This window comes from Gopherus evgoodei, chromosome 8 (assembly GCF_007399415.2).
Source record: "Gopherus evgoodei ecotype Sinaloan lineage chromosome 8, rGopEvg1_v1.p, whole genome shotgun sequence".
Classification (NCBI taxonomy): domain Eukaryota; kingdom Metazoa; phylum Chordata; order Testudines; family Testudinidae; genus Gopherus; species Gopherus evgoodei.
The window spans coordinates 49,907,254-49,932,029 of record NC_044329.1 but is presented as its reverse complement, the minus strand read 5'-3'; the positions used below and the strand labels follow the sequence as shown (position 1 = coordinate 49,932,029).

At 46.3% G+C, this 24,776-nt stretch overlaps 1 protein-coding gene across 4 annotated transcripts in view; it reads left to right on the top strand.

Annotated features, from left to right (window-relative positions):
- The first annotated feature begins 3,462 nt into the window (after window positions 1-3,462).
- PBX1 (PBX homeobox 1) overlaps window positions 3,463-24,776 on the top strand; it is a 259,367-nt gene continuing 238,053 nt past the window's right edge. For 2 of the 4 annotated variants that reach the window (XM_030572630.1, XM_030572631.1), the window contains exons 1-2: window positions 3,463-4,314; window positions 7,228-7,301. In XM_030572630.1, the coding sequence (XP_030428490.1) occupies window positions 4,124-4,314; window positions 7,228-7,301 (265 nt within the window). In that variant the 5' untranslated portion in view covers window positions 3,463-4,123. The remainder of the gene's footprint in view (window positions 4,315-7,227; window positions 7,302-24,776) is intronic. The other 2 variants (XM_030572628.1, XM_030572629.1) reach the window with 2 other exon arrangements.

Here is a 24,776-nt window from a genome sequence, read left to right as displayed (position 1 = left end):
CCTCCCGCACCCCCATCTCCCATGACTGCATCCCATCCCATCCTGCTCCCTGCACACCTACCTAATCCAGCCCTATCCCCTTACTATGCTCTCCCACCCATCCTCTCCACCTCCCAGAGCCACCACCTCCTGTCCCTCACCCCTCACAACCCTGCACCCCATTCACCTCCATACACTGCTGCACTCCCATTATGTCTCTATACACCCCGTGCCCCTACATCCTCATGCACCTGTAGCCTTCTGCCTCCCCCTGCATCCCCATCCACCCCACATACCCCCCCCTCCTTCACTGCCCCCTCTCACCTCCACTCTACTCTCGTCCTTGGCCTTTTTTCCTTCCCCATGCTCTCTCCTCTATCCACCCACCCCCATCTTTACCCCTCCAGCCCACTCTCCTCCCTTCCCAGCTGGGTAATTTAGGCAGCCCCTGGAAAAGTGTATGAAAAAGTGTCTCTGTGTAGGCAAGTGTGTGCATGCACTGTATGTGTGTAAGAGACTGTGTGTCTTTGTGTAGGGAGCTGCGTGTATTGCAGCATGTGTGTATATCTGCGTGAATAAAATTTGCAGCCCGTCTCTTTGACTCTTATTCCTTTTGCTGGTTTGTGCACAAAAAATTGATGACACAAAATATGTGTGTATTCCTTTCATAACAAGTTTTTAAAAGAGAAGGGAACTCTAAAAGAAATGTATTATTTCTTAAAAGGTGAATGTTGACTAGTAATTGCGGAAGAGCCAATGGATCAGACATTTCTCCCACCTTTGTCTAGCTACATTTTAAACTCTTCATTACAGACTCTCTTTTTAGGTGTATGTCCAGCACCTACCACCCTGGAACCCTGCTCTTAGTCGGGGTTTCTAGGCACTAAAGAACAATTATAATAATGAATAATATGAAAGTTTGTGTGTTAGTGCCTGCTAGATGCATACACATGAATACACGTGTGTATCTGCATGTAGGTGTGGGAGTCGAGTTCTACAGATTTGTTTCTATAGGTAGCTGGACAGGGGTGCAGTTCTGTGGTTGTGCTCTATGGATTTGTACTTGGGCTTTGGGAGTGGGCTTTTAATGTACCCACTGCAGCTGTGATAATGTATGGTCCTGATTCTACACATAAAATTACAATAACTTTAGTGATTAAAAAACATGGAGCTGGTTATGAAAAATGGGAAGAGGGGAGGGAAAGAATCATGAAAACCTTTGTGAAATTTCATTTTTTTTTAAATTACCCTTTTTGACTATTTTGCTGCCAGCTCTAGTGTCCTGCAACAAATAAAACCTGAAGTCAGCATAATACAGCTGTCAAAACAATAAATATGCCTGTTTGGGCCTTGCAGTGAAAATGAGCATGTGAGTGAGGGTGGAGGAGAGCAAGCGATGGAGAGAGGGGGAATGGAGTGAGCGGGGGCGGGCTCAGGTAGGGGTGGGGCCTTGGGGAAGAGGCAGAGCAGTGGGCAGGAATGAGCAGGGCAAGCGTGTTCGGTTTTCTGGAGTTAGAAAGTTGGTAACCTTACTCCCCAGGTCTGTGCAGGGCTCTAGAGAGAGAGAAGAACAAGGATCATTTGTCTCCTACCCCTAGTCTCAGTCCTAAAGGGATGCAGAGATTGTTGGGGCTCCCTGCAGAAAGGTGTACCCCTGGCTGCCATCTAGCTCCTGTTCCTCCCAGGCTCTTTGCAGTGGTCCTGGGAATAGATGACACCATCGTGGCCCCAGACTCAGAACCAGCAGCTGCTCTGGTGCTGTGTTACTGCTGCATATCCTCCTACGGGCCCTGGGGCAGAGCTTGCACATGAGCTCCATCTGGAGCAGTGTATGAGACAGGGATTACAACTGACCGGCCAGGGACAGGAACACCTGGGAAGAACAAGGACAAAGTGTGATGCGTGCCAGAAATATGGCTCTCCTGGCAAACTAGGGACATATACCCCCCAAGGTTGGGCAGCAGCCCTGCAGGCCAGGCAAAGAGACCTGACAATCTCTTTTGGTTTTACTCACATTAGGCACAGGTGCCACATCAGGTGCCTCATGTGATGTTCACACCTGCTGCATGCTCAGGCATCCAGCTGAGTCCGAGGCAGGCAGCTGGTATCCCCTTGCAGTGACTCTGCCTGGCCATGGGTAGCCACTGCTGAGCCCCTCTACTTCTCTGCTCATGCTGCCAGCTCCTGCTATTTTGCGGGAGGTTGGGTAGCTCCAGACAAGTGTGTGTTTGATCTGTGGGCAGTCACAGATCTCATGGCAGTGGATGGACACGGACACTTTTCATTCAGGTGCCTCAATGCCAGACCCCTACCCCTGCTCAGGGGGAGAGGGAATCTGTCACTGTCTCTTTGAGGGAAACATCACACTTACTAGCTGTGAAACAGGACTTACTTATACTTAGGCCACCATAATATTTCCAGACAAAATATAATTTTCAAGGTGGTGGTGTCCCGGTTCACTTCACTTAATCCCACAAAGGCAGTTTAAAAAAACTGGGTTCCTGAAGCAGATAGGGCTCTGCTTTGTAAGCGCCTTGGGGGCGGATACCATATATAGCTCTAATTGTACAGGGAAGGGCCAGCGCTGATGATGCTCTGTAAATCATTCCAAAACATCCTTTGTTGCACAGAACCCCTTTGGCACTTGGGAAGAAAGGCAAGCACTCATTTAACTGAACTTTCCTATTGCAAAATCGTCACCCAGAGCCAGCACTGTCAACTCTTATAGTATTTGGTGTATGTTTTAAAGCCCCAACTCCTGGAGTCAGTGGATTAGACAAAGAGTTCATTAAAAAAAAAACAACTTCTAGTCTTCATGATTGTGGAGGAAAGGTTGAGAACATGACCCAACTGTAACCTAAAGGCTCACAAACTTCAGGGGAATGAAATAACCTGGTGTTTATTTTGTTTTGTAAAAAATATCCTGTGTTTTCCACCCAGCCCCAGGGTTTCTTCGGGCCTAACTCCTCATTCTGAAGGTGGAGGGCTGCTCAGCCTGCTGAGCGAACCAGGCCCTTTTCCTAAATCACAGCTGGCACCTCCCTGCTACCCAGAGTGCAAATAATGCTTTCGCAAGGACGTGCTAGCAAGTAAACTAGTGGTAGGTTGGCATGTTTGCAATAAACCTCCTTTTGTTTCTTTTCCCAGGGCTGCAGGGTAGCCGGGTTGGGAGCCTTCCCCTCCCCTAGGAAGAGCAAGCACATTAGGGCGCGGGGGGTAACAGGCCAAGTGCACTTTCTTTTGCAAAGACCCCCTTGCACCTTTAAGGACTGGAGACTTCGGATGGAAGCAGGGCACAGCCCACCTCTGAACCCGGTGATTGACAGGAAGCTGGGAGGGTGGGGTGGGGATGTGAGTGTATGTGTCTGAGGAAGGGGTGGGAGGAGCTCGGGCTCTTCCCAGATGGCCAATCAAGGCAGAGGGGTGGGCAGCTTGGCTCTCTCCTCCTGTGGCTTTTTTCTGTGTCAGTTTCAGGAGTCCTGAGCCTGAGCTAAACAAAAGCAGGAGACAGAGGGGGTGCTGGAGTTTGCAGAGACATAGAGAGGAAAGGGAGGGAGGGTATTTTGCTTGCTTTGCTGCTGGGGTGGGGGCAGAGCTCTGGCTTTTGCAAGAAGAAGGGGAGAGGAAAAAAGAAAGCAAAGCAGCCCACCCCCTTTGAGATCGCTCTGGCAGTGGCTGGAGGGGGGTGGGGGAAAGTTTGCCTTGCAACCTTCCTTCGCCTCTGCCTTCCCCAGATCAATGCCTATTTGCAAGAGGATTAAGAGGCAGATTTAAAGGCTGATAGCTCATTTCTGCGATTGCAAAAGGAGCCCCGGACTAAGAAAGCAGCCAGAATCCAGCTCTGATCCCCCCGCCCCAAGTGGCAAGGAGGTTTATTTTTCTTGCTTTTTGGAGTCTTCCTCTTCCCCCTCCCCCCACCCCCGAGTCTCTTTTCCTCCCTCCCAGAAGCAACGGGATCCCCCTCCCCCCTTTCTCGTTTTGCCTTTTTTTAAAAAAAATTTCCTCCTCCCGAGAAGAAGGATTTGGAGCCAGCGTGAAGGATAAAAAGCCTGGTTGCTCCCTAGGAGGCGCGCCGAAGGAGCAGGAGGGAGAAGGAAGGAAGGAAGGAGAAAAGGGACTGCTGCTGCTGCTGCTAGCTTGGGCGATGGACGATCAACCCAGGTTGATGCATTCCCATGCTGGGGTGGGGATGGCAGGACATCCCGGCCTGTCCCAACACATGCAGGATGGAGCAGGAGGGACAGAGGGCGAGGGAGGCAGGAAACAAGACATTGGAGACATTTTACAGCAGATCATGACCATCACAGATCAGAGTTTGGATGAGGCACAAGCCAGGTGAGATTGGGGGGGGAGTGTGTGGAAATCTTCTCTTCCTTCTTACATAGTGCTGGGTTTCTTCATTGTGCTTTCTCTGCTTTGAATAGTAGCTAGGTCGGGGAAGGGAAGGAACCAGAGCCGCAGGAGAAATGTTGATCGCAAGTATATATTTGGTGATATGATATAGTTACATTATATCTGTCTGTCTGTATCTATTTGAAACTGCTCTCTGATCTTAAGCCGGCCTTCCTCACTTCCATGGCGCCTGGAGTCAAACAGGACAGGAGGGCTAAGTTTTGAACATCATCTTGCTGGGTGGTATCCCAGGAGGAGCAAGTCTCAAGCTAGACATTATTGCTAAATTATTTGATTTTCCTTCCTTTCATCCCGCCTTTCTTGCCCGTGGCTTGGGACTGTTAGGATTTCTAAAAAAAAAAATAATTCCTTGCTCTTTTGTGGTTTTGTGTGTGTGTGTAAAAACAAATCTCTTTCTTTGTCGCCAGTTATCAGCCCTTTTAGAAAAGCTTTTCCGTGGGATTTTAAAAAGCAGGCCTTTTCATGAAGGGTGGGGGTGGATATTTGCTTTTATTCATTGAAATAGTAGTACTCAAATTCTTGTTTGGCGTGATGGGATTTAAAAAACAAACAAACAAACAAAAAACTTGGGCCAGTTTCCTGTGGGTTTACTGTCTAATCCAGCTATATGTACAAAAACTACACTTTTTCTCTTCCCCCCTCAAACCCCCGCATTAAGCACCTATGACACTACTATGTGTTATTGGAACCATGTGTGGATTATGTACATTTTTGGAATAGGATTTGGGGATGGCAGCTGATTCTTCTTCAGCATTTGTGTTGTAGTATTTCATTTTATAGCAGACAATTTTAAAAACACAGTAGCCTGCTTTGAATTCCCTAGAAAATGCACCAAGTGCTGTATCATCTTTGGACACCTTTTAAAATAATGCGCTTTTTGCTAAGGCTACATTTTATGGTTGGGGCAGATGTGCACAGATTTTTTTATGATGGGATATTAAAAAGAAAAAAAGCAGTAAAAATCTGCTAACTGGAACATATTCGACTTCACCGCATGCAAGCTCAATAGACAGCTTTGAGAAGCTCTAGCCCAAACTTAAAAAAATGAAGGCACGGTTATTTTTTTAATATAAAGTTGCCAAAATTGTCTGGTATACATTAGAATTTTATTATCTGAAGAAAAGCTTTTACGTGTGCTATAGTTCTCGCTGGCACATGTGTTCCACAATGGAACAGAATGCTAGAGTACATTGTTCATGGAAAAACGTAGATCCCAATAAACTAGCTTGGATCTATTTCCAAAGGGGTGAGGGTATGCTATTATATTTGGTCTCTCTGTCTTCTTAGCCTTAAAACCCCAGTATCATAGGATACTTTTGTTATTGGGCTGATCGTTGTAGAAGCAGAGCTTGCTAGCTTTTAGGATGAAGAAATTTCCCGTTTCATGCCCAGACAGAGCTGGGGAAGGGAGGGAAATCTTTAGCCTGAAAGTTACAGGAATTGTGTATGTCACTATTTTCCTGCATGTGTAATTTACATTCAGTCAAATTAAAAACAAACAGAACTTTGAGACCTGGATGATGCTCCATGTTTTGCCTTGCTGGGCTACCCACAGCTACTTCCTTACAGGACTTTCTCTTCGGCTGTGAAACCGATTGTATTTTTCAGCGCTGCCTGGTTTTCAGTCCTGCGTATGCATCCCATATTAGTTTTTTATGAAGTTTCTTTAAAGATGTAAATTGCTAATAGTGTCTGTGTGTATAAAGCACATACGCGTTGTTTATATACAAATGGCTGTGCTCATTTGAGTTCTCTGCTAAAGTGACAGTGTGGCTTTTCTGGGCTATGCCTTTGAGAGACTTCGTACACCAATCTTTTACCATAAGGCAGGGTGGTGGTCAGGAAAATAATAGTGAATGTTTGCCAGATTTTCCCACCGCCTTTATATATCGTTTCAGTTGGTAAACAACATTCCCATAATTGATGCCTGATCAGAACAGCCCTTTATACAACCAAGCCCTTTGCAAAGTGATTAGATGGCTAAAAAAAATTACATTTGTTTCTTTGCAGAAGTGGGCACCTGATGGGTTTTAAAGGCAACCAGCCAATTAAACAAGCAACTCTCCTGCCTTCCTCAAAAACAATAACCAATCCCTGCTGCCCAAAAAGAAAAGAAAATTAAAAAAAAATCCACCAAGCAGAAGGTTGTGTGGTTTTTTGTTTGTTTTTTTTAAATGAGTGTAGTGTCCTAATTGTCAATAATTGAATCTTAATATCAGCAAGCAGGCAGTGTGTACACAAGAAGCATAATGTAAACATGAAAAAATGAATTTCTGTGCCCAGATGTGTGTGTTTGCCCCTGGCAGTGCATTTCCATTCTCTTTAACTTGGGTCCTGAAATGCGAGAAATTGACAGTTCCAATCGGTGCACCTTCTAAATATTGAGGGGGCATCTGCAGGATGAATTGGAACACATGGGTGTATTAAATAGAAAGGAGGGGAGTGTGAGGACAGGGTGAGAGAAAGGGAGACAAATCTCAGTGCTGTGTATTCCATGTCTTCCACATGTTCCTGGCTTTGGCTGTTAATTGCCTGGCTAGGGCTGCTAGATTGTGAATGCCACTTAGTAGCAAATGCCATTTTCAAGTAATTCCTAAATTGGCCTAATTTATGTTATCTGCATTAGCGGGTAGCCCCTCAAGAATGAAAGATCATCAGTTGAAGTCCTAAAAGTTATTGCATGGTGGCTTCCTGTGCAGTTTTGGCCAAAATGTATACTGTGTTTATAGGTATTTATTTGTATTTTTCCTCCTCCTTTTGCACATACTAGCCAATTTCAATTTTGAAAGTTGTCTTGAGCTGCCATGGCACTCTAACCTTGCTTCTTTCTTGCAGGAAACATGCTTTAAACTGCCACAGAATGAAGCCGGCCCTTTTTAACGTCTTGTGTGAAATTAAAGAAAAAACAGGTAGGAATGGGGATTCTGATGATCTTATGGGGTTTGTGCCAATTTTGTTTTTCCACTTTAAGGGTATTTCCCTCTCCTCAGAAGTTCTTATTTTTTAATATTATTTCAAAGGGAAAAATGGAATATTAACATTGCATAGTAAAGTATCTATCGAAGCGGAGAAAATATTAATTAATCTTCACCCATGCAACCTTTGCTGCTTTTAATATGTCGTCTCTCTTGTTACGTCTTTAAAACATTGCTCTGCTATGAAAACTGTTCGGAAATAGATTTAAAAAACCCCAAAACAACCCCCTAAGAAGGTGTTTTCACTTTGTCTCTTAAATGAGGATAAAAAAGAATAAAAATACACTTCTAAAGTTTTTTTTAATGTTATTTTATTTTAAATAAAGTTAAAGTCTCTGTGTATCTGCCAGTCACTGACGCCAGATAACACACACAGAAAGTTGTCAAATACCTTTAGTGGAAGCCTATCTATTTGTTGATTACTTTAGGGTACTGTTGTTTTATGGCAGGGGGTGTTTTCCTGTAAGGGTGGTAATGACATCACAACATTCGTTCTGCTGGTTCCCACTTTTCCAGACCTCCTACCATGCACTAACACACTTATAACACATCCCAGGGGGGCATTTAAATTTTAAAAGCAACAATTAAAAAATAGCAGTCATCAATCAAGGGTGATCTTAAACAACAGATGCTCAGGGAAGGACATTTAGCAGCATCCGCCGCCATGTATTTATTTATTTTATTTTATTTTTTTGCAATTTTTTAATTTTATTTTTCCTCTCTCCGAATGGGTAAAATCCTTGCTTATGCTTCCCAGAAAAATAAACTGCATATAGGCAGCCAGATCCAACTGCTTCTTTTTTAGCACGCTGCGAACTACTTGACTTTTTTTTTTCTTTTCCCCTCCCCTTTTACCAGCAGGACTGTAACAGTCAATAATTCATATCTAAACTATATAAGCAAGGTCATGACATGAATGGAAGTGACAATAAATATGATTGCACGCCCAGTTGATATATATTGATAGTTACACATGGTGGGGGAGAGCAGCTTTCGGAAACCTGAATCTGTGTCTGTTTAAATTTTTTTTATATATATATATAATATATCTATAAGCCTCATCGTGTTAGCAGCTGATTGAAAATGTGGTTACTTGACTCTTGTAATATATATAATATGACTAAGGAGGCCCTTTGTTAAATGTTGTTTGAGCAGCTTGTAACCTAGACAAAGCACCTAGCAGTGGCATTCAACTCTCTGAAGTCCTTAGGGCTGCATTTTCAGTGCCTGACATTCTTGAGAAGTCATTTATTATATATTTCCTATAATATAATGGAGCCTGTATATGGTTCCTATAATGTAATGGACCCTGTATATATAAATATCAGAGATGCCTTGGAAATCCTGCAAGTGCCTTTTCTTCCTCTCCTTTTATTTTCTGTTAGCCAAGAAAAAGACCGGTCTCTCTCTCCCTCTTATTTGTTTTGTTGACAATGTTGTCTATAAAATGTTGGTGATTGGCCCAGTCTCTAATCAATATCTGCCCTGGTTTGAAATCAAAGCAGTCGTGAAGTTGTAGGGGATGATTCTTTTTGAATTAGAGCAACTGGAAATACAGCGGGGGAAAAACAACAACCCGCACCCCCATCCGCTCTAATATTTGGAGAAGCTGTTGGGCTATAGGGAATCGGAGCGAGGTGGGAGCATTTGAGTGTCCATAATGAGTGGGTGTGTTAATTCCGATCCCCTAATTAAAATCTAGAGAGACATTAGGTCAAAGTGTGACAGTGCAAACAAAGAGCAGGTGTAGATTGGTACGGTCTCCCTTTAATCATTCTGGCTGGATTGCTAGACGGGAGGCTGCTGTGTTAAACAGAATAACCCCCCCCAAAGAGGTAAATTAGGATGGCATTTGGAATGAATTTTTATCAACTCAGCTAAATGTGTATGGAGAATAATCTGCTTTGTAAATGGGGGGGGGAGGGAGAGAAAAGAAAAATCCATCACACTTGAAACTAAGAAAGGTACAGGTGGTATCTTTATTATTATTTTCTTGGACCAAATTCTATAGCTGAGTAGCCATGGTCTTCCGAAGATGAGTCTCATCCAAAAGGAACACACAGGCCTAGTGCAATCCAAGGTGCAGGTGTGCAAAGGTGAAAGTTGGGCTAAGTTAGATTTCCTCCCCACATCTGAATTTCAGATGTGGAGTCAATGGGGAGGAATCCATTGTTGGATAAAATCCTGGCTACTCGAGTGGCTTGTGGTTCTTGTGGAGCGAGTGTGTGTGTGTGTGTGTGTGTGTGTGTGTGTGTGTGTGTGTGTGTGTGTGTGTGTGTGTGTGAGAGTGTGTGTGTTCCACTCGTCCCATCTCAAGCGTTACGGGGATTCGCTTTCAAACAGCTTGATTTAACTGGCTCCAGAGCCTGGTGGAGACTTTACCACCAACTCCCGCAACATTCCAGCTAATATTTCATAGCGTTAACGTAGTCTGAGCGAACCCAAAGTGTCCATTAAGTTGTTAGAAAAAGAGGTCGTCTTTACTGGCTCGAGTCGCCTTTTGCAAGCTGACTCTTTAATTCTTTTAAAGGATTTATAGGCATGCTTTTTTTTTTAGCTTGTTTGCTGTAATTCGTTAGTTTCTTTTATCTATTTCAGGGTGATGTCTTTTAAAAAGTAGTAAGTGGAGAGATTTGATCTGAGGTTAATGCAGGAAAAATTGTTGCTTAAATGTACACTTGATTAGTCTCTGCTAATTTGCAGTGTTTTCCCTTCTTTTTTTGGTTGCTTCGTTGGGGGCTAATTGGTAGGACTAGCTTCAAATGGCTAATTGGCTTTTTGGAATAAAATAATAAAAATAGAAGCCATCATTGTCTCAAATGCAATTGATTTCCCAGTCAATAGAAATTTTAAATAAAAAAAATTTGCTCTGGCAATTATGAAAAGTTTGCAGGGGGTGGGGGTTCCTGTTTGTGTTTTTAAAGATGATTCTCTGCCTGAGCAGAATTGCTAAGTAGAGGAATCAGGCAAGGCAAACGCAGACGTGCGGTCGTTGGATAGCAAACTGGAAAATATCTGCTGTCAAAATGCAGCAGTGTCTATTTCAGCTGTGAGCCTTTTCCAACTCCCATCTCATTTAATGGGGAATGGAGAAGAGAGAGAAGGTGAACGCAGGATCTATGATCATTTAATCCGATCGCTCCTCCTTAAACATTAGAAGGGATATTCACTTTTTTGCTTCTTCTGTGGATGTGGGAGTGTGAAACACATTCTATTTAAAAAGACCCTGACTTTAATTTATTTTTTTTAAATTTCTCAATTTTATTTTTCCCTTCTGCGTGTCAAAGTAATTCAGGTATAAAAGGAAAATTAATACACTCCCAACAGATGAAATGTGTTAAGTGGAATATTTATAGACAGCAATGATTAGCTGTGCAATTGTTGTTGATAGTGGCTTTGGTTGGTTTGTTTTTGGGGGGTTTTTTGTTTGTTTTTGTTTTTAAATTTTGAACATAGTAGCTTCATAAGGCACTTCTTAGCCACCCTTCCCCTGTGTATTATCTTCACGAAAGTTAACTCAAATCAGCTCTTTTGGAGGAGGTAGAATATTTTATTTATTTTGTTTTCTTAGCACCCCTTTGTTCTCTCTAGCTCTCTGCCTTTCTCTGTGTTCAATTAACACCCCCATCACAGAACTCTAGTCTTTTTTTTTTTTTAATGTCTGCTACTGTATTTCACTTCTGACACCTCCCTTATTATTCTTGCCTGCCATTGCTTTTTAATATAGCAATTACGTTATGGGGTTTCTTTTCTTTTTTTCCTCTCCCTCCCTTTCATGTCGTTCTTTAAAGCTGGCGGAAAAAAGGAGGGCCAACCATGTGTTGCATGTAAGTGAATGTTTCCTAGGGTGCATCTTATCTGTGAGAGAATGGCCAAACCAAGGCCCTGTCTGCCCTTTATAGGGTAGCATGGGGCAGCTTTTTTTTGGCTCTGCTTTTTGACCTTTATGCGTCACTTTAAAACTCTGCCTTTTGGTTTCCTGTTCTTCCCTTAAGCTGGGAGTTGGCAGAGGAGCCCAAGGAGCATTAAACACCCGCGTTAGAATTTCAGTGGCAGTTGTGTACTTAGGGCCTGATCCTGCTTCCACTTCTGTTGACTTCCTCGCAGCAGAATCAGGGTCTTAACTCCTTCAGGCTCCTCTGCAAATCCCAGCCTTGGTTCCAGCGCTCCATGGCTCCCCTCCGAAGCAAAGCAGGATTTAGAATTGTGCTGCTTTTTTGTTTAAAGCGGCTGCTATTCCAATGCCTTTAGCTGCCCTTTTGAGCTGTGCACTGTTCTCCTGGCGACCTTACGTTGGATCCACGGTTGGCATGTGCCTTGAGATTGGTTTAAGAATATACAGCCAGTGGGGGGGGGGGGAGGGGGAGGGAAGAGTGGGAGAGCTTTTGACTTTTCTACCCCAACAAACGCAGCTTGGTGTAGGCCCCTGAAGATTGCCAGATGCTGGCCGCAAAAGCCTTTGCAGGACTCTTGATTCAATTAGTTCCAGAAACCTAGCATCTTTAGAGGGAAAGGAAGAAAACTAGGAATGAAGGAAATAACTGCACAGAAGGCAAGAGGTATTCGGGGGGATGGAGGGAGTGTTGACTTACTTGGAGACCACGTGCACCTTTGGAAGGGAAAAGTTGGGGGCGCGACAAGGTGTGGGGTGTGAATGAGGATGGGGTATAAAGCAGCAGCCCAGACTGGGACTGAAGACAGATATATGGTATCTACTGAGGGGACCTGCCTAGTGGGGATGACAAATGCAGCTCTCCGCTCAGGTGTGGGTCCCTCCCGTGCTGCTGAAATGTCTGAACGCTTTAGTTTTAGTTGTACTTTCTCTACCGCTGAGAGGAGGCTGGGGGTCTGTATAAAGGCTCCTCCGCCCTGCTTCTTCCTTGTAACGGGCAGCCGTTAGAACAGAGCAGACGAAATTAGCGTTATCAGGATTGGCGAGGCAGTGTGAAAGGAGATGGGTGCTGAAGGCCTGCGACTGACTCCAGCTGGCAATGAGGGGGACATCAGGGGTGCTGTGGGTGATAGGGATTTTTTTTCTGGCCATGATGCCAAATAAACTTGCCAGTACCTACAGGGATGGAGGTGCTCCCCCCGCATTATCCAGAGGGAGCTGAATTGATGTAATCTGATGGCTTTGTTTAACTAGTGTTTAGCTCAGTGTGAGGCGGCTCGACGTGAGGCGAGTACCCTGACCAGCTCTGTCTCACTTGGGGATAGGCTTTGATCAGTCTTAAATCTCTCTCGTGCGTGTCAGGTGGCATCGGAGTGCTTTGGTTTGATTGGCTGGATCAGAAGATGCATTGGGATGAGGTGTGATTCCTGCCGGATTAGTCCAGTGCAGCTTCCCAAACTTATGGAGTTGCCTCGGCAGCATTCATTCCGGAGACTGCCTGCCATCACCCGTGGACTAGATGCCTTGGAGGCTGAGTGATTCATGCTTAGTTAAAATATCTCCAGGAAGGAAGGAAGGATGTGTGTGTGTGTGTGTGTGTGTGTGTGTGTGTGTGTGTGTGTGTGTGTGTAATAACATTTGATCAAAGATCCCTCTCACCTGGATATATTCTGTTCCCCCCAGGTGTGAGCTATTTTCTCAACTCCTTCTCCTGCTCCCTGAGCCCTGTTCATCCAAACCTCTATTGATGTTTCTGAAACATTTTGGAGAAGACTTTCATTAGAGGAATAGTTTTTGCATCTTGTGATCTGATCAAGGACTTGGTAGCTGGAAACTCCCATGCTTTAATCCCAGCTCCTGCCACTGACTCTATCTGTGGCCATGAGGAAAATCTTTTAGGCCCAAATTTTCTAAAGTGGCTAGTGATTTTTTTGGGGGGGCCCCACTTGAGACGCCGAAAGGGTTTTCAAAAAGTGCTGAGCATCTGCCCACTGCAAATTGGGCCCCTTCCAGCTATCTCAGGATGGGCATCTAGAATCGCTAGTCACTTTAGATAATTTAGGTTGCAACCACTCTCTGCCTCAGTTTCCCCACCAGTAAATTCAGGCTAATATTCAGCTGCCTCGTGGAGCATGTTTCTGCCTCATGGGGAGAATGTTTGTTTCTAAAGCATGTTGGAGAAGCGATATAAGTATTAGGACTGTAAATGGGCGTGTAGTCTGCAGATACACTATCTGTTTTTTGAGGGGAATAGTAACAAAAATAGAGCAATAGAGAAAATGTAACATGTAAATATAGAGAGTCCTTGAGAGGCACCATCAATGCTGCCTTCATAAGATTCTGAAGATCCAGTGGTAAGACAGGTGCACCGATATTAGTGTGCTAGACGAGGCAAAGACCACCAGTATCGAGGCAATGATCATCTGTCAGCAATTCTGCTGGGCTGGTCACGTTGTCCGGATGCCAGACCATCACCTCCCAAAACAGGTCCTGTTCTCTCAGCTGAAAGAAGGATACCGTAATGTGGGTGGACAATGGAAGCGTTATAAGGACTTGCTGAAGGACAACCTCAAAAAATGTAATATTGACATTGGGAGACACTTGCCTAGGATTGCTTAAAATGGAGTGAAGTCCTACATGATGGTCCCCTGCATTTTGAACTTGCTCACTGACAAGCCGAAGAGGACAAGAGGCACAGGAGGAAGGAGAGACTGGTCTCCAGTCATGGTCAACAGCCTCCTGCTGAGCCTGAAAACATCTGCCCTCGTTGTAATAGTACTTGTGGTTCAAGGATTGGCCTTATTAGCCACCCGAGGACCCATAACTCCCATGGAAGATGATCATACTTGGTAACAAGTGATCGTCCATCACAACAACTATAGAGAGAACTATATTTCACAACTAGGTTATTGTTTTTCTCCCTCTCTAGAGGTCATTATTTTACACCCCAGTTTGTAGGGAAAACCATGTGGTATTCCTTTATGCCTTTGTGATTTTTCAGGTTTGGTTACATTGAGATGATGAGGGATGAGAGAAAAGATCTACCAGATCATATCATCTGCTTCTGCTACCTGATGATTCAGGGACTAGTGGCTAAAGCTGGGAGTTTGGAAATCTGGGTTCTTTCTTTGCCTCTGCCATGGGCTTCCAGCATGGCCTTGGTCATGTTGCTTAATCTCTCCTGATCTGTAAAGTGGGAATACCACCTCCCTGCCTCTCAGAGCTGCTTGGAAGCTGCAGTCATGAGTGTTGGTCAGGGATTTAGAGCTCCTCTGCTGAGACGTGTTTCTGAAGTTCATATCATTATTTTTTTCTTCCGTTGGTGTCGTAGTAGCTGGGGGTGTTAGAAAGGCTGGTGCCATCTGCAGCACAGTCTGTGCTGGAGAGGGAGCACTGTGCCCACTGTGGGCGAGATTTACATTTCTCGCCTGCATACCTTTGCAGAAGAAGGGTGGTCCTGTGGTCAAAGCACTGCAGTGGGTTGAGTACCCCACTCTGCCCATTGTGACTTCTGGGCCTTCATCTGTAAAATATTTCCTTGTCTCCTTAGATTGTAAACTTCCCAGGGCAGGGCCTGACTTATCATGTATATGTACAGTGCCTAGCACAATGGAGCTTTTAGGAGGTACAATAATATAGCAGCCTGTTCAGTAAGCTACAGTAAAATATGTTGTTTACAGCACTCTAGATTATTCATTAGAGTAGTTCCTAAAAGGCACAGCCAAGAGCCAAGTGTGTGGGCATGCTCACTCTAGCTGTTGAAAATGCCACAGCCACAGCGTCACTTCCCCTCCGCAATCAATAGAAGGGCTACTCGGTGGATCACTGGGTTTCTGTGTAAATTCATTCCTTTTGGCTCTGAGCAGAGGCTTTCCTGTGTGAAAAGAACGATCAGAAAAGCAGCCTGAACAGGCCGCGTTCTGCACAGCTTCAGTCGCAGGCGTTCCGGCCCCAACGGCTTCTCAAAGTTAAGTAAGTAACACAAGACAGCGGGCAGTATAGGTATAAATGACAGAAAGCAGTAGTGTGAAGATGCTGAATAAATTAAAGCATTCAGTTCTCTGGCTGATAACAGAGTGGGAAGCATACAGGCACAGGGAGATTGGAGACGTTATCTCCTGAGAGGGAGAGTTGATGAGAGACTTAGGAAGCTATTTATTGAATAATAACTTTTTGTAAATGAAACCCCAATTAACCAAAGAATTAGTCACTTGCTCTTGTGCTAATAAACTGCTCCCTTCTCCCTCCTTTTTAGCCAGAACAGTGTTATTGTGACCATTGCACTGGAAGTGGGAAGCTAGTCCTTCAGCAGTGCATTATGGGATACAGTTCAGAGGGGATGGGTGGCAGAGGGGAGAGAAACCCCAATCTCCATTTTTATGAATGAACGACTCCCGTGGCGCACGCAGCTCGGCAGTGATGGGCTGAGAGAGTTTATTTTCAGTTAAAGGATTGCTCCATAAACTGAGGCCATGTCTATTCCTTGCCGCTATAGGGTTTTTCCAGGGCGTTAGCTTTTCGCTGGGAGGTGGATTAACACGACCAATGGAAGAACTGCTCCCATTGCTGTAGCGAGTGTCTACACTGAAGTGCAACAGAAGGGCAACTGCAACGGAGCCGCTGTAGGGTTTCCAGTGTAGACAAGTCAGCACCCTGAGTGACAGTAGCTAGGGACTCATCTACATTTGAAACCGTACGGTGGCTCTGCTGCAGCTGCGCTGCTGTAGCGCTTCGGAGTAGACCCTCGCTACAGCAACGAGAGGGGTTAATCCTCCTCCCTGCAAGGTGGTAGCTAGGTTGAAGGAAGAATTCTTCCATTCATCTAGCACTGTCTATACCGGGGGCTAGGTCAGCTTAACTGTGTTGTGCAGGGTGTGGAGTTTTCACATCCCTGAGCGACATAGCTGGGTCAACTTAACTTTTGAATGTTGACCTGTCTAAGGCTGATGGAAGCATTCTTCCATTGACCTAGCTGCATCTACGTCGGGGGTGAGATTGGCAGAGCTCTGCCACTGGGGGATGTGGGTTTTTCATGCTCCTGAGCTATGTGATCCTAAATGTTAAGTTTTGACGAGGCCTAAATCAGAGTGCAGAAGGGGGGAAAAGCCCACTGCTGGCCTTTGTTACAGAACCCAGCAAATGGGCTCCTCTGCTCTGTTCATTTCCTCACTCTGCGAATACCTGAGCAAACATCCTTCTACTGGTGCAAGGGGTGGGGGTTCCCATTTGCAATCCACCGGGAGGATGAACTATTGGAGTGTCTGACAGAGCAGGGCCTCTTCCCCCACAAGGTCTCCTATTGCTATTTGCAGAACCTGTGGCCTGAGTCAGCTTGGCATTTCCCCAGCTGGCTGGAATTTACTTTCTGCCTGGCAGGGCCATTCTATAACATTTGCGCACGAGGGTGGCTTAAGCTTCAAAGTGGGGTGGAGCAGCTGGTCCTGCCTCTCTGTGACTCTGATTCCTCCTCATTGGTGGGTGGGAGCCAAGCAAGCAACGGCTCTGCCTTTCCCTGGGAATTAATGATAGGAGGGTGCTTATCTGCTGTTACTGCTCATTGAGATGGCACCTGGGAAAGATCAGGACCCCATTGGGTTAGATGCTATACGGACGAGTAACAAGATGGTCTCTGAGAGCTTGCGGTCAATCTACTTCCCTTTGCTAAGACTGGCTCGCTGTCCATCTCGGGCAATGTGGTCTAGCTCAAAGATACTCAGGCCTCTGTGGTTCAGGAGCCAAATTAGCGATCAGCATTACCCAAATGAGCCACAGCACTGTGAATTTCATTGGTTAATTTACTATAGTACTGTACAATCCTATTTAAATAGTATGGCAGGAATATTTAGTGTGTGTATTTTGCTGTGAGAATATTTTTCATATAATACATATATAAAAAAAATTCTCACAGCAAAATCACTGTCCATGTATTATTATTGTATTAACTACAGTTGGTTCGGAACATAGTAAAAGCATCCTGATTGGTTAATAATTCAGTCACACTGGTTTAATATCACATGCGGTAAAGAGCCGCGGGAGACGCATTGAATAGCTGCTTGCAGCTCGCGAGCCTCAGTCTGAGCCTCACAGGGCTAGATCAGTGCACATGGAAGTGGAGCTCAAGAACTCTTGCCCCTGTAGCAATGGGCCACTGAATGCTTAGGCCCAGGTCCACAAAGGTATTTGGACTCCCAGCTTTCTTTGAGGAGCTGGGCCTTAAGAGCTGTATCTGTTTCCCCATCTGTAAAAAGGGGCTCACAGTTATTTACCTGCCTCCCAGCGGAGAGGTGTGAGGGTTAATTGGTTAATGAATTTTACAGTCCTGTATGTGTGCAAGAAGGCCCTGTAGAAATGCCCTTCTGCTCTCACTTTTCTGCCTGTCCTACTCCTGGGTGGAAGAAGTCGGGCTGTTTTCTGAGCCCCTGTCATTAGACTGTGAGGCTCTGGGCAATGGGTCTTTGGCTATCGGGCACCAGGGATCAGGAGGAGGATTGCTGGTTTCTCACCCTCCCAAACACTAGCTGTTCCTTCTGTCTGTCACACAGGGTAGCCATTCTGATACTGAGGATTATAATGCCCAGTCTGTGAGGCCTGGCTGTGCTACCCAGCTGTCTCCTGCCTCCTCTGACTGATGTTTCTCTGCTTGCTCTACCTCCCTTCAACCAGAGCAGATGCAGGAGATGGAAGCTCTGCCTCTTCTGCTCGAGCTCACTGCGAGCCAGCCTGTGCGCACTGACCATGGCCTGCCGACAGGACATGCATTGTGTGCTCCTGTGCTGCAGAATGGCTGGACCAGTGGCTACCTCCAAATCTGCAGAGCCAGTGCTTGCTGGGGGTGAGGTACAAGGAGGGGTCTCCCCTGGGAAGGATCCATGCTGTAGACGGGGTGGGAAAAGGATTGCAACAGGGCAGGTCCTGCACCTGGTGATCCTAGCTCTGTAAGGCCTATGCTGGCTCGCTGCTCCCTCCTCTCAGGGACCCCTTCTTGTTCTCTCCAAAGAAACAGCTGGAGTAGGACCCCATCCCCTCTGCCACCAGCCTCTTCTGCTCCTCTAGAGACTTGTTTGGGTTCCCAAGGAAGGAGAAAGAGACAGATGCAGAGATGCAGAGCTGCAGCTTGGGGAGACCTTTTCTGTCCCTGGAAAGGAGGTAAAAGTTGATGGTACTCTAAAGAGATGTCCATCAGGAGCTACATCTTCCTATGGCGGATCCCAGAGCTCTGGTCTCGCTGATCCCCTCAGCCCCTTCTCTCATTCTCTTGACCTTCAGCCTTAAGCTGTCCTCTCTGACAGGGTCCAACTTCCTAGAAGGGAACCCCACTGCCGCCAATTGCAGCTTAGTAGATGGGGTGTCCGCTCCTCTTCCAGATCAGTCCAGGGGGCTTGTTCTGCATACTAGAACCCAGAGCAGTTGGGCTGGTGGTTGGGCTTGCACTGTGGGATGACAGGGCAGTCATGGGTCACCATGGGGGACCCAGGCCGTCATCCTTTATCACTGGTTCAGAGATATTGGTCCTGCTGAAGCCCTACATGTCTCTAGCCAATTGGACTGGCTCAGACATGTTCAGATCCACCCTGTCAAAGGGAAAGCAAGTTTTTCGGTGAATAGAGACAGGGATTTAGGTCCAGGGACACTGGCCGTCCACCCTCTTGCTGCATCACACCCTGCATTTGGAAGCTTTTTCCTGGAAGCGTTTGCAAAAACCTTATGTCTGCCTTCCCTCTCACCTGGAAGGCACAGGAAGGTTGAAGCATAGGAGTGCTGAGGACCCTGGAGTGGCTCAGGTGGGCCTAGTTCTGCTGTTCAGTCCTTCCAAACAGATGCAACTCGCTGAGCTACAGTCCATTGCTGCCCCCCTCACCTCCAATGCTCAAGCCACAGCTTCAGCAGACAGTTTCTGGAACTGCCTGAGGGGTTTCAGCGATGAGAACTCTCCTGTGCTTCCATGAGAAGAGAACATCATCATAGAATATCAGGGTTGGAAGGGACCTCAGGAGGTCATCTAGTCCAGTCCCCTGCTCAAAGCAGGACCAACCCCAACTAAATCAAACATCATCCATGTGCTCCTGGATTTTTGGTCTGTCTTCTCCAACTTGTGTACACTGGGGAATTCCAGGCCAGGGAACCTTACATCTGTACCTGGTCATTTGATTGCAATGATGATTTAAAAATAAATAACTAAACCACCCTGCAGACCTTGATGGGGCCTCACCAACACAGTTTCTGCCTAGGGAAGTGGTGTCTTGCTAATCTATTAGAATTCTTTGTGTGTGTCAGTGAAGTCGGGGATAACGTAGAACCAGCTGGTTTAACGTATTTAGACTTTAAAAGGGCATTTGATGACAAAGTCCCTCCATTAAAGGCTACTGAAAAACAAAGCAGTCATGAGGTGGGAGGCCAAGTATTGTCCTGGATCAAAAAACTGCGTAAGAGACAGGAAACTGAGTGGGAATAAGTGGCAGATTTTCATTGTGGCAGAAGGTTAACAGTGGTGTCTTAAGGTCCCATAATGGGTCCCATGTGTAATATATTAATGATTTGGAATGGGGACAATGAGCAGTGAGGGGAGCAAAATTTTGCAGATAACACAAAGTTATTTAGCTTAGTCAAATCCAGAGAGGACTGTTATTTCCAATGGCAAGTGATGAGACGGTAGTTGGGGAGGGCTCTGAGTGACTACAGAGAATTCTTTTCCTGGTGTCTGGCTGTGGGTTCTTGCCCACATGTGCAGGATCTAACTCGGGTAGGCAACGTATGGCATGGGTGCCGAAGCCGGCACACGAGCTGATTTTCAGTGGCACTCGCTGTCTGGGTCCTGGCCACTGGTCCGGGAGGCTCTGCATTTTACTTTAATTTTAAATGACGCTTCTTAAACATTTTGAAACCTTGTTTACTTTACATACAACAATAGTTTAGTTATATATTACAGTCTTATAGAAAGAGACTTCAGAAAAACATTAAAATGTATTACTGGCATGTGAGACCTTAAATTTGAGTGAATAAATGAAGACTCGGCACACCACTTCTGAAAGGTTGCTGACCCCTGGTCTAACTGATTGCCATATTTGGGGTCAGGAAGAAATTTTCCCCGGGTCAAATTGGCAGAGACCCTGGGGTTTTTTTTGCCTTCATCTGCGGCATGGGACACGAGTCACTTGCTGGTTTGAACTAGAGTATATGGTGGATTCTCTGTAACTTGAAGTCTGTAAACATGGTTTGAGGACTTCAGTAACTCAGCCCAGAGGTTAGGGGTCTGTACAGGAATGGGTGAGTGAGGTTCTGTGGCCTGCGGCATGTAGGAGGCCAGGCTAGACCATCATGATGTTCCCTTCTGACCTTAAAGTTTGAGTCTGTGTTAGGAGCTTCACAGGGGCTTAAGCTAAGTGAATGGGTAACATGATGGCAGATAAAGTTCACTGTTGATCACTACAATGTGATGTAGGTTGGAGGGCAAAATTTGAACTACTCTTACATCTTACAAGCTTCTAAATAAACTGCATTAGCTGGACATCCTTGTGGCCAGGTCAATGAAGACTTCTGCTCAGTGTGCAGCTGCAGTCAAAAAAGCCAGCAGGATATTAGGAAGCATTGGGAAAACAATACAGATGTCCTTATATAAATTGGTGGTATGCCCTTATCTAGAACATTGTGTGCAGTATTGATCACGACCTCTCAAAAAGAATATTGCAGAATTAGAATGTTGCATAAAGTTCAGAGAAGGGTGACAAAAATGAAGCCAGACTGGGATTTTTTACATTAGAAAAATCTCTAAAATGAGGGGTAGAAAAAAGGTACACTTGGGAGAACAGAAGCTCTTAATCTCCTAACACAAGCAGCAGGGGGTGTTCAATGAAATTGGAAGGTGGTGAATTTAAAACTGATGATGATTTTTTGTTTTTGTTTTTGTTTTTTTCCTCCAGACAATGCATAAGACGGTGGAACTCCCTGCCACATGTCATTAACATCAAGAATTTAGCAAGCTTCAAAACGGATTGGGCATTTTGTATTGATAGCAAGAATAGCTGGAGTTAGTGATAAAAATTTGAATCAGAGGGAATACAAAATCTCATGCTTTAGGTTTTACGCCATTGTATGACTAGTAGGGATTAGGATGTGACGGTGAGGGAGCAGTTCACACCACATCTGCCTATTGTGGGGGTTTCTGCAGCTTTCTCTGAAGCATCTGGTGCTGGCCACTGCCCCAAACAGGATGCTGAGTTAGAGGAACCTCAGGTCTGGTCCAATCTGCCAGTTCCTCTTAACCTATTGCCTTCTTATAGATGGGGAAATGAGCTAAGTGACTTGCTAAAGGTCTTTCTGGAGGTCTGTGGCAATCTGCACCTACAACTCGCATCTCTCGATTCCTAATGTAAGACCTTAGCACAGGGGTGGGCAAACTTTTTGGTCCAAAGGCCACATCTGGATATGGAAATTGTATGGCAGGCCATGAATGCTCACAAAATTAGGAATTGGGGTGTGGGCTCTGGGGTGGGGTGAGAAATGAGGAGTTCAGGATGTGGGAGGGTGCTCTAGGCTGGGACTGAGAGGTTCAGAGGATGGGAGGGGGATCAGGGCTGGGACAGGGGCCTGGGGCGTGGGAGGAGTTCAGGGTGCTGGCTCCTGGCAGCATTTATCTCAAGCAGCTCCCAGAAGCAGCAGCATGTCCTGCTTCTGATTCCTGCACGGCCAGGTGGCTCTGCGTGCTGCCCTGTCTGCAGGCGCCGCCCCTGTGGCTCCCATTGGTTATGGTTCCTGGCCAATAAGAGCTGCGGGAGCAGCGTGCAGAGTCCCTCGTCTGCCCCTATGTGTAGGAGCTGGAGCGGGCACATGCTGCTGCTTCCGGTAGCCGCCCGAAGTGGGGCAAGCCCCGGACCCCATTGCCCGGCTGGAGCACCGGAGTGGGACAAGCCCCGGACCCCATTGCCCGGCTGGAGCACCGGAGTGGGACAAGCCCCGGACCCTGCTTCCCAGCGGGAGCTCGAGGGCTGGATTAAAACGCCTGGAGGACTGGATGCGGCCTCCGGTCTGTAGTTTGCCCACCCTTGCCTTAGCACATGACTCTCAGCTCTCCAGGGGCAGGATTACTTGGATCTGGGGGTTTCGTTTAGGTGCTTCTTTCTCTTCAGAGATTCTGGGACTGATTCTCATTTTACAAGACCTTTAACACTTAACCTAAGGCCCTGCTATACTGGCGCGCAGCATAAAGGGGCTTTACCATCAATGTGCATTGGTTCCCCTGTTGCTAATACCTTTTGATCTGTGAGTCCCCAAGTTTTCCCTAGTTGAATAGGGAACTGTGTGTGCGTTCAAAAGAATTCCTATTTCACCTTTAAGGCAAAGCCCCTTCTCGGAGGGAGGAGTGTCCTGTTGATTCCTGGCTGCAGCTTAGCCCTGATTTTGGGGAAGAGGGAACTTGTAGCCCCATTGGAATGCTCTCCCTTCATCGACTCCTTAAATAAGTGCTTTTTGCAGCTATCTTAGATTTTGTGGGGAGAGGGGAGGGGAGCTGAAGGAAGAACAAATGAGAACCATATAAAGACAAATGGGAATCAGATTTAGGAAGCAGACTAGACAACCCCTTTGAAAGGAGGGCGGAGGGGAGTTATCGCTTTAATTGGTCTCCTCGGGTTCCAGGCAATAATAAAAGCGGATTTTTTTTTCCCTTTTTCTTCCAGAATTTGGCCTGCTCCTCTCCCTTCACCCTTTTCCCTCTCTTGGCCTTTTATTTACTGTTTTCAAAACATTGCTGGATCCAACAGCAACAGCGTCTCCTACCCCTCTGCGAATCAGGTTACCATCCAATCCCAGCTGACCTCTTGCCCGCTTCCCTTCTCCTGCTGTCTGCTTACCCGTCTGCTGGCCCTGCTGTCTGACCAAAGCTATTTCTAGCTGGACTGTGTTGGCAGGGAAGCTTTTTGAAGTCCCCCATCCCCCCCACGACAGTTTTTTTTGAGCAGGCCTAGGAGCAAACTCCAGTAGGTTTTTGTTTCTGTGTTCTTTGGCGGCAGATGAGTCTTTTATTCTTCTCCTGAGATGGTTTTAGTCTGAACCTTTAGGTCGCTCCAAGATTTTTGCATTCCCTATGTGATTTACAGATGTCCTTAGGGGAAGGAAGGCAGTGTATATAGCAGATCATTGTTTCTGTGTCTCAGTAAGATGTGGGTCGTCCCTCAGGCCTGCTCCTCAAGGGTCTTGTTTGTGACTGGTGCCGGATCCTCGGCGGAGGAGGCAGCTGTTGGGTCAGTTCTGCGCTTACCTTGGAGAGATCTGACCCCTGGGTTCTCTTGTGTGCGCCACAGCCAAATTCCTGAGTCGTTTGGAGCTGTGGGGAACCTGCCTTTGGGATGGATGGTCCCGTAGGAGATGAGGGGTTTTCTGTCTTTGGTGGAGGCTGTTGTTCTGTTTGGTTTTTTGAGGCGGAGGGGAAAGCGGGTTTTTTTTTAGCATGTATCAAGGACTCCCAGAATCCTCTTCTCCTCCCAGGCTTTGCTGGGATTGGAGAGCAGTTCCTCTGGGAACCCATCCCACCTCTGCAAGTCCCCTGTCTGTCATAAAGGCCCTTGAAGTCACTGCCCTGGCTGTGGAATTCAGCCTGTCCTATGCTTGCTGTGATGCACTTGAGGCCGAACCCATCACCAGTGAGATCAGTGGTGGTCTCGCCAGTGGAGTGGCCTCTGCATCAGGCGTGTGGGGCATTATTAGGTGTCATGTCAGTACCTGGCTTGTTTGTTTGTGTTGTGACTGAGGGAAGAAGGAAGGCCACCAGTCCTGCACCTCTTCCAGTCTTGAGAGCACACAGCTGGGAACTGGGGTTCTGGGCCAGACGTTGCAACTGACTCGCAATGTGACCTTGGCTAAGTCGCTTAATCTTTCTGTGCCTAGGCTGGTCCCCTCACCTGTAAAACACTGAGATCCTCTGGGGAACGGGGCTTTCGAACAGCTGATTTACATCGGTTCCAATTTTCAAATGGGCGTGCCCAGAAATGTGTGGGGATTGCTGATATCCCTGTGTGCACTCATAAGATTGACCTCTGTGCTTGAACTGGAGGTGTGCAAAGGTGTGCATGTACCATTATATTTGAAGAGGCCGGGCTTATTAAACAGGCTAGATTTATATCTGTCACCTTCCCCTTTCCCCATCTATGGTAGCTTCATAATTGCACCATTTACAAAGATGAGCCACAAGAGCATCCCCCCCCCCCATGCTGTGGTCCATTCGCTGCAGACACATGCACAGTCATGCAGGTGACGTGTGCCATTCGGAAAGTCCTGCCTGAGGGCCTTTCCTCTACGGCCACGGAAGGAGTCTGGGGCAGAGCCAGGATTCGAACACGGGCCTCTTTCGCTCTCAGGCTTGCTCAGCATTGACGTGGCTAGCCGGCCTCTGGCTATGAAGTGAAAAGAGACGCCCCCTTTGTGGCTAGGTGCCACGTTAGCTGCTGAGCTGGGAGGAAATTTGTGGGAGCCCTACTGCTGTCGTTGGCAGCCCAAGAGGGAATGATTGATTGATTACCTGTAAG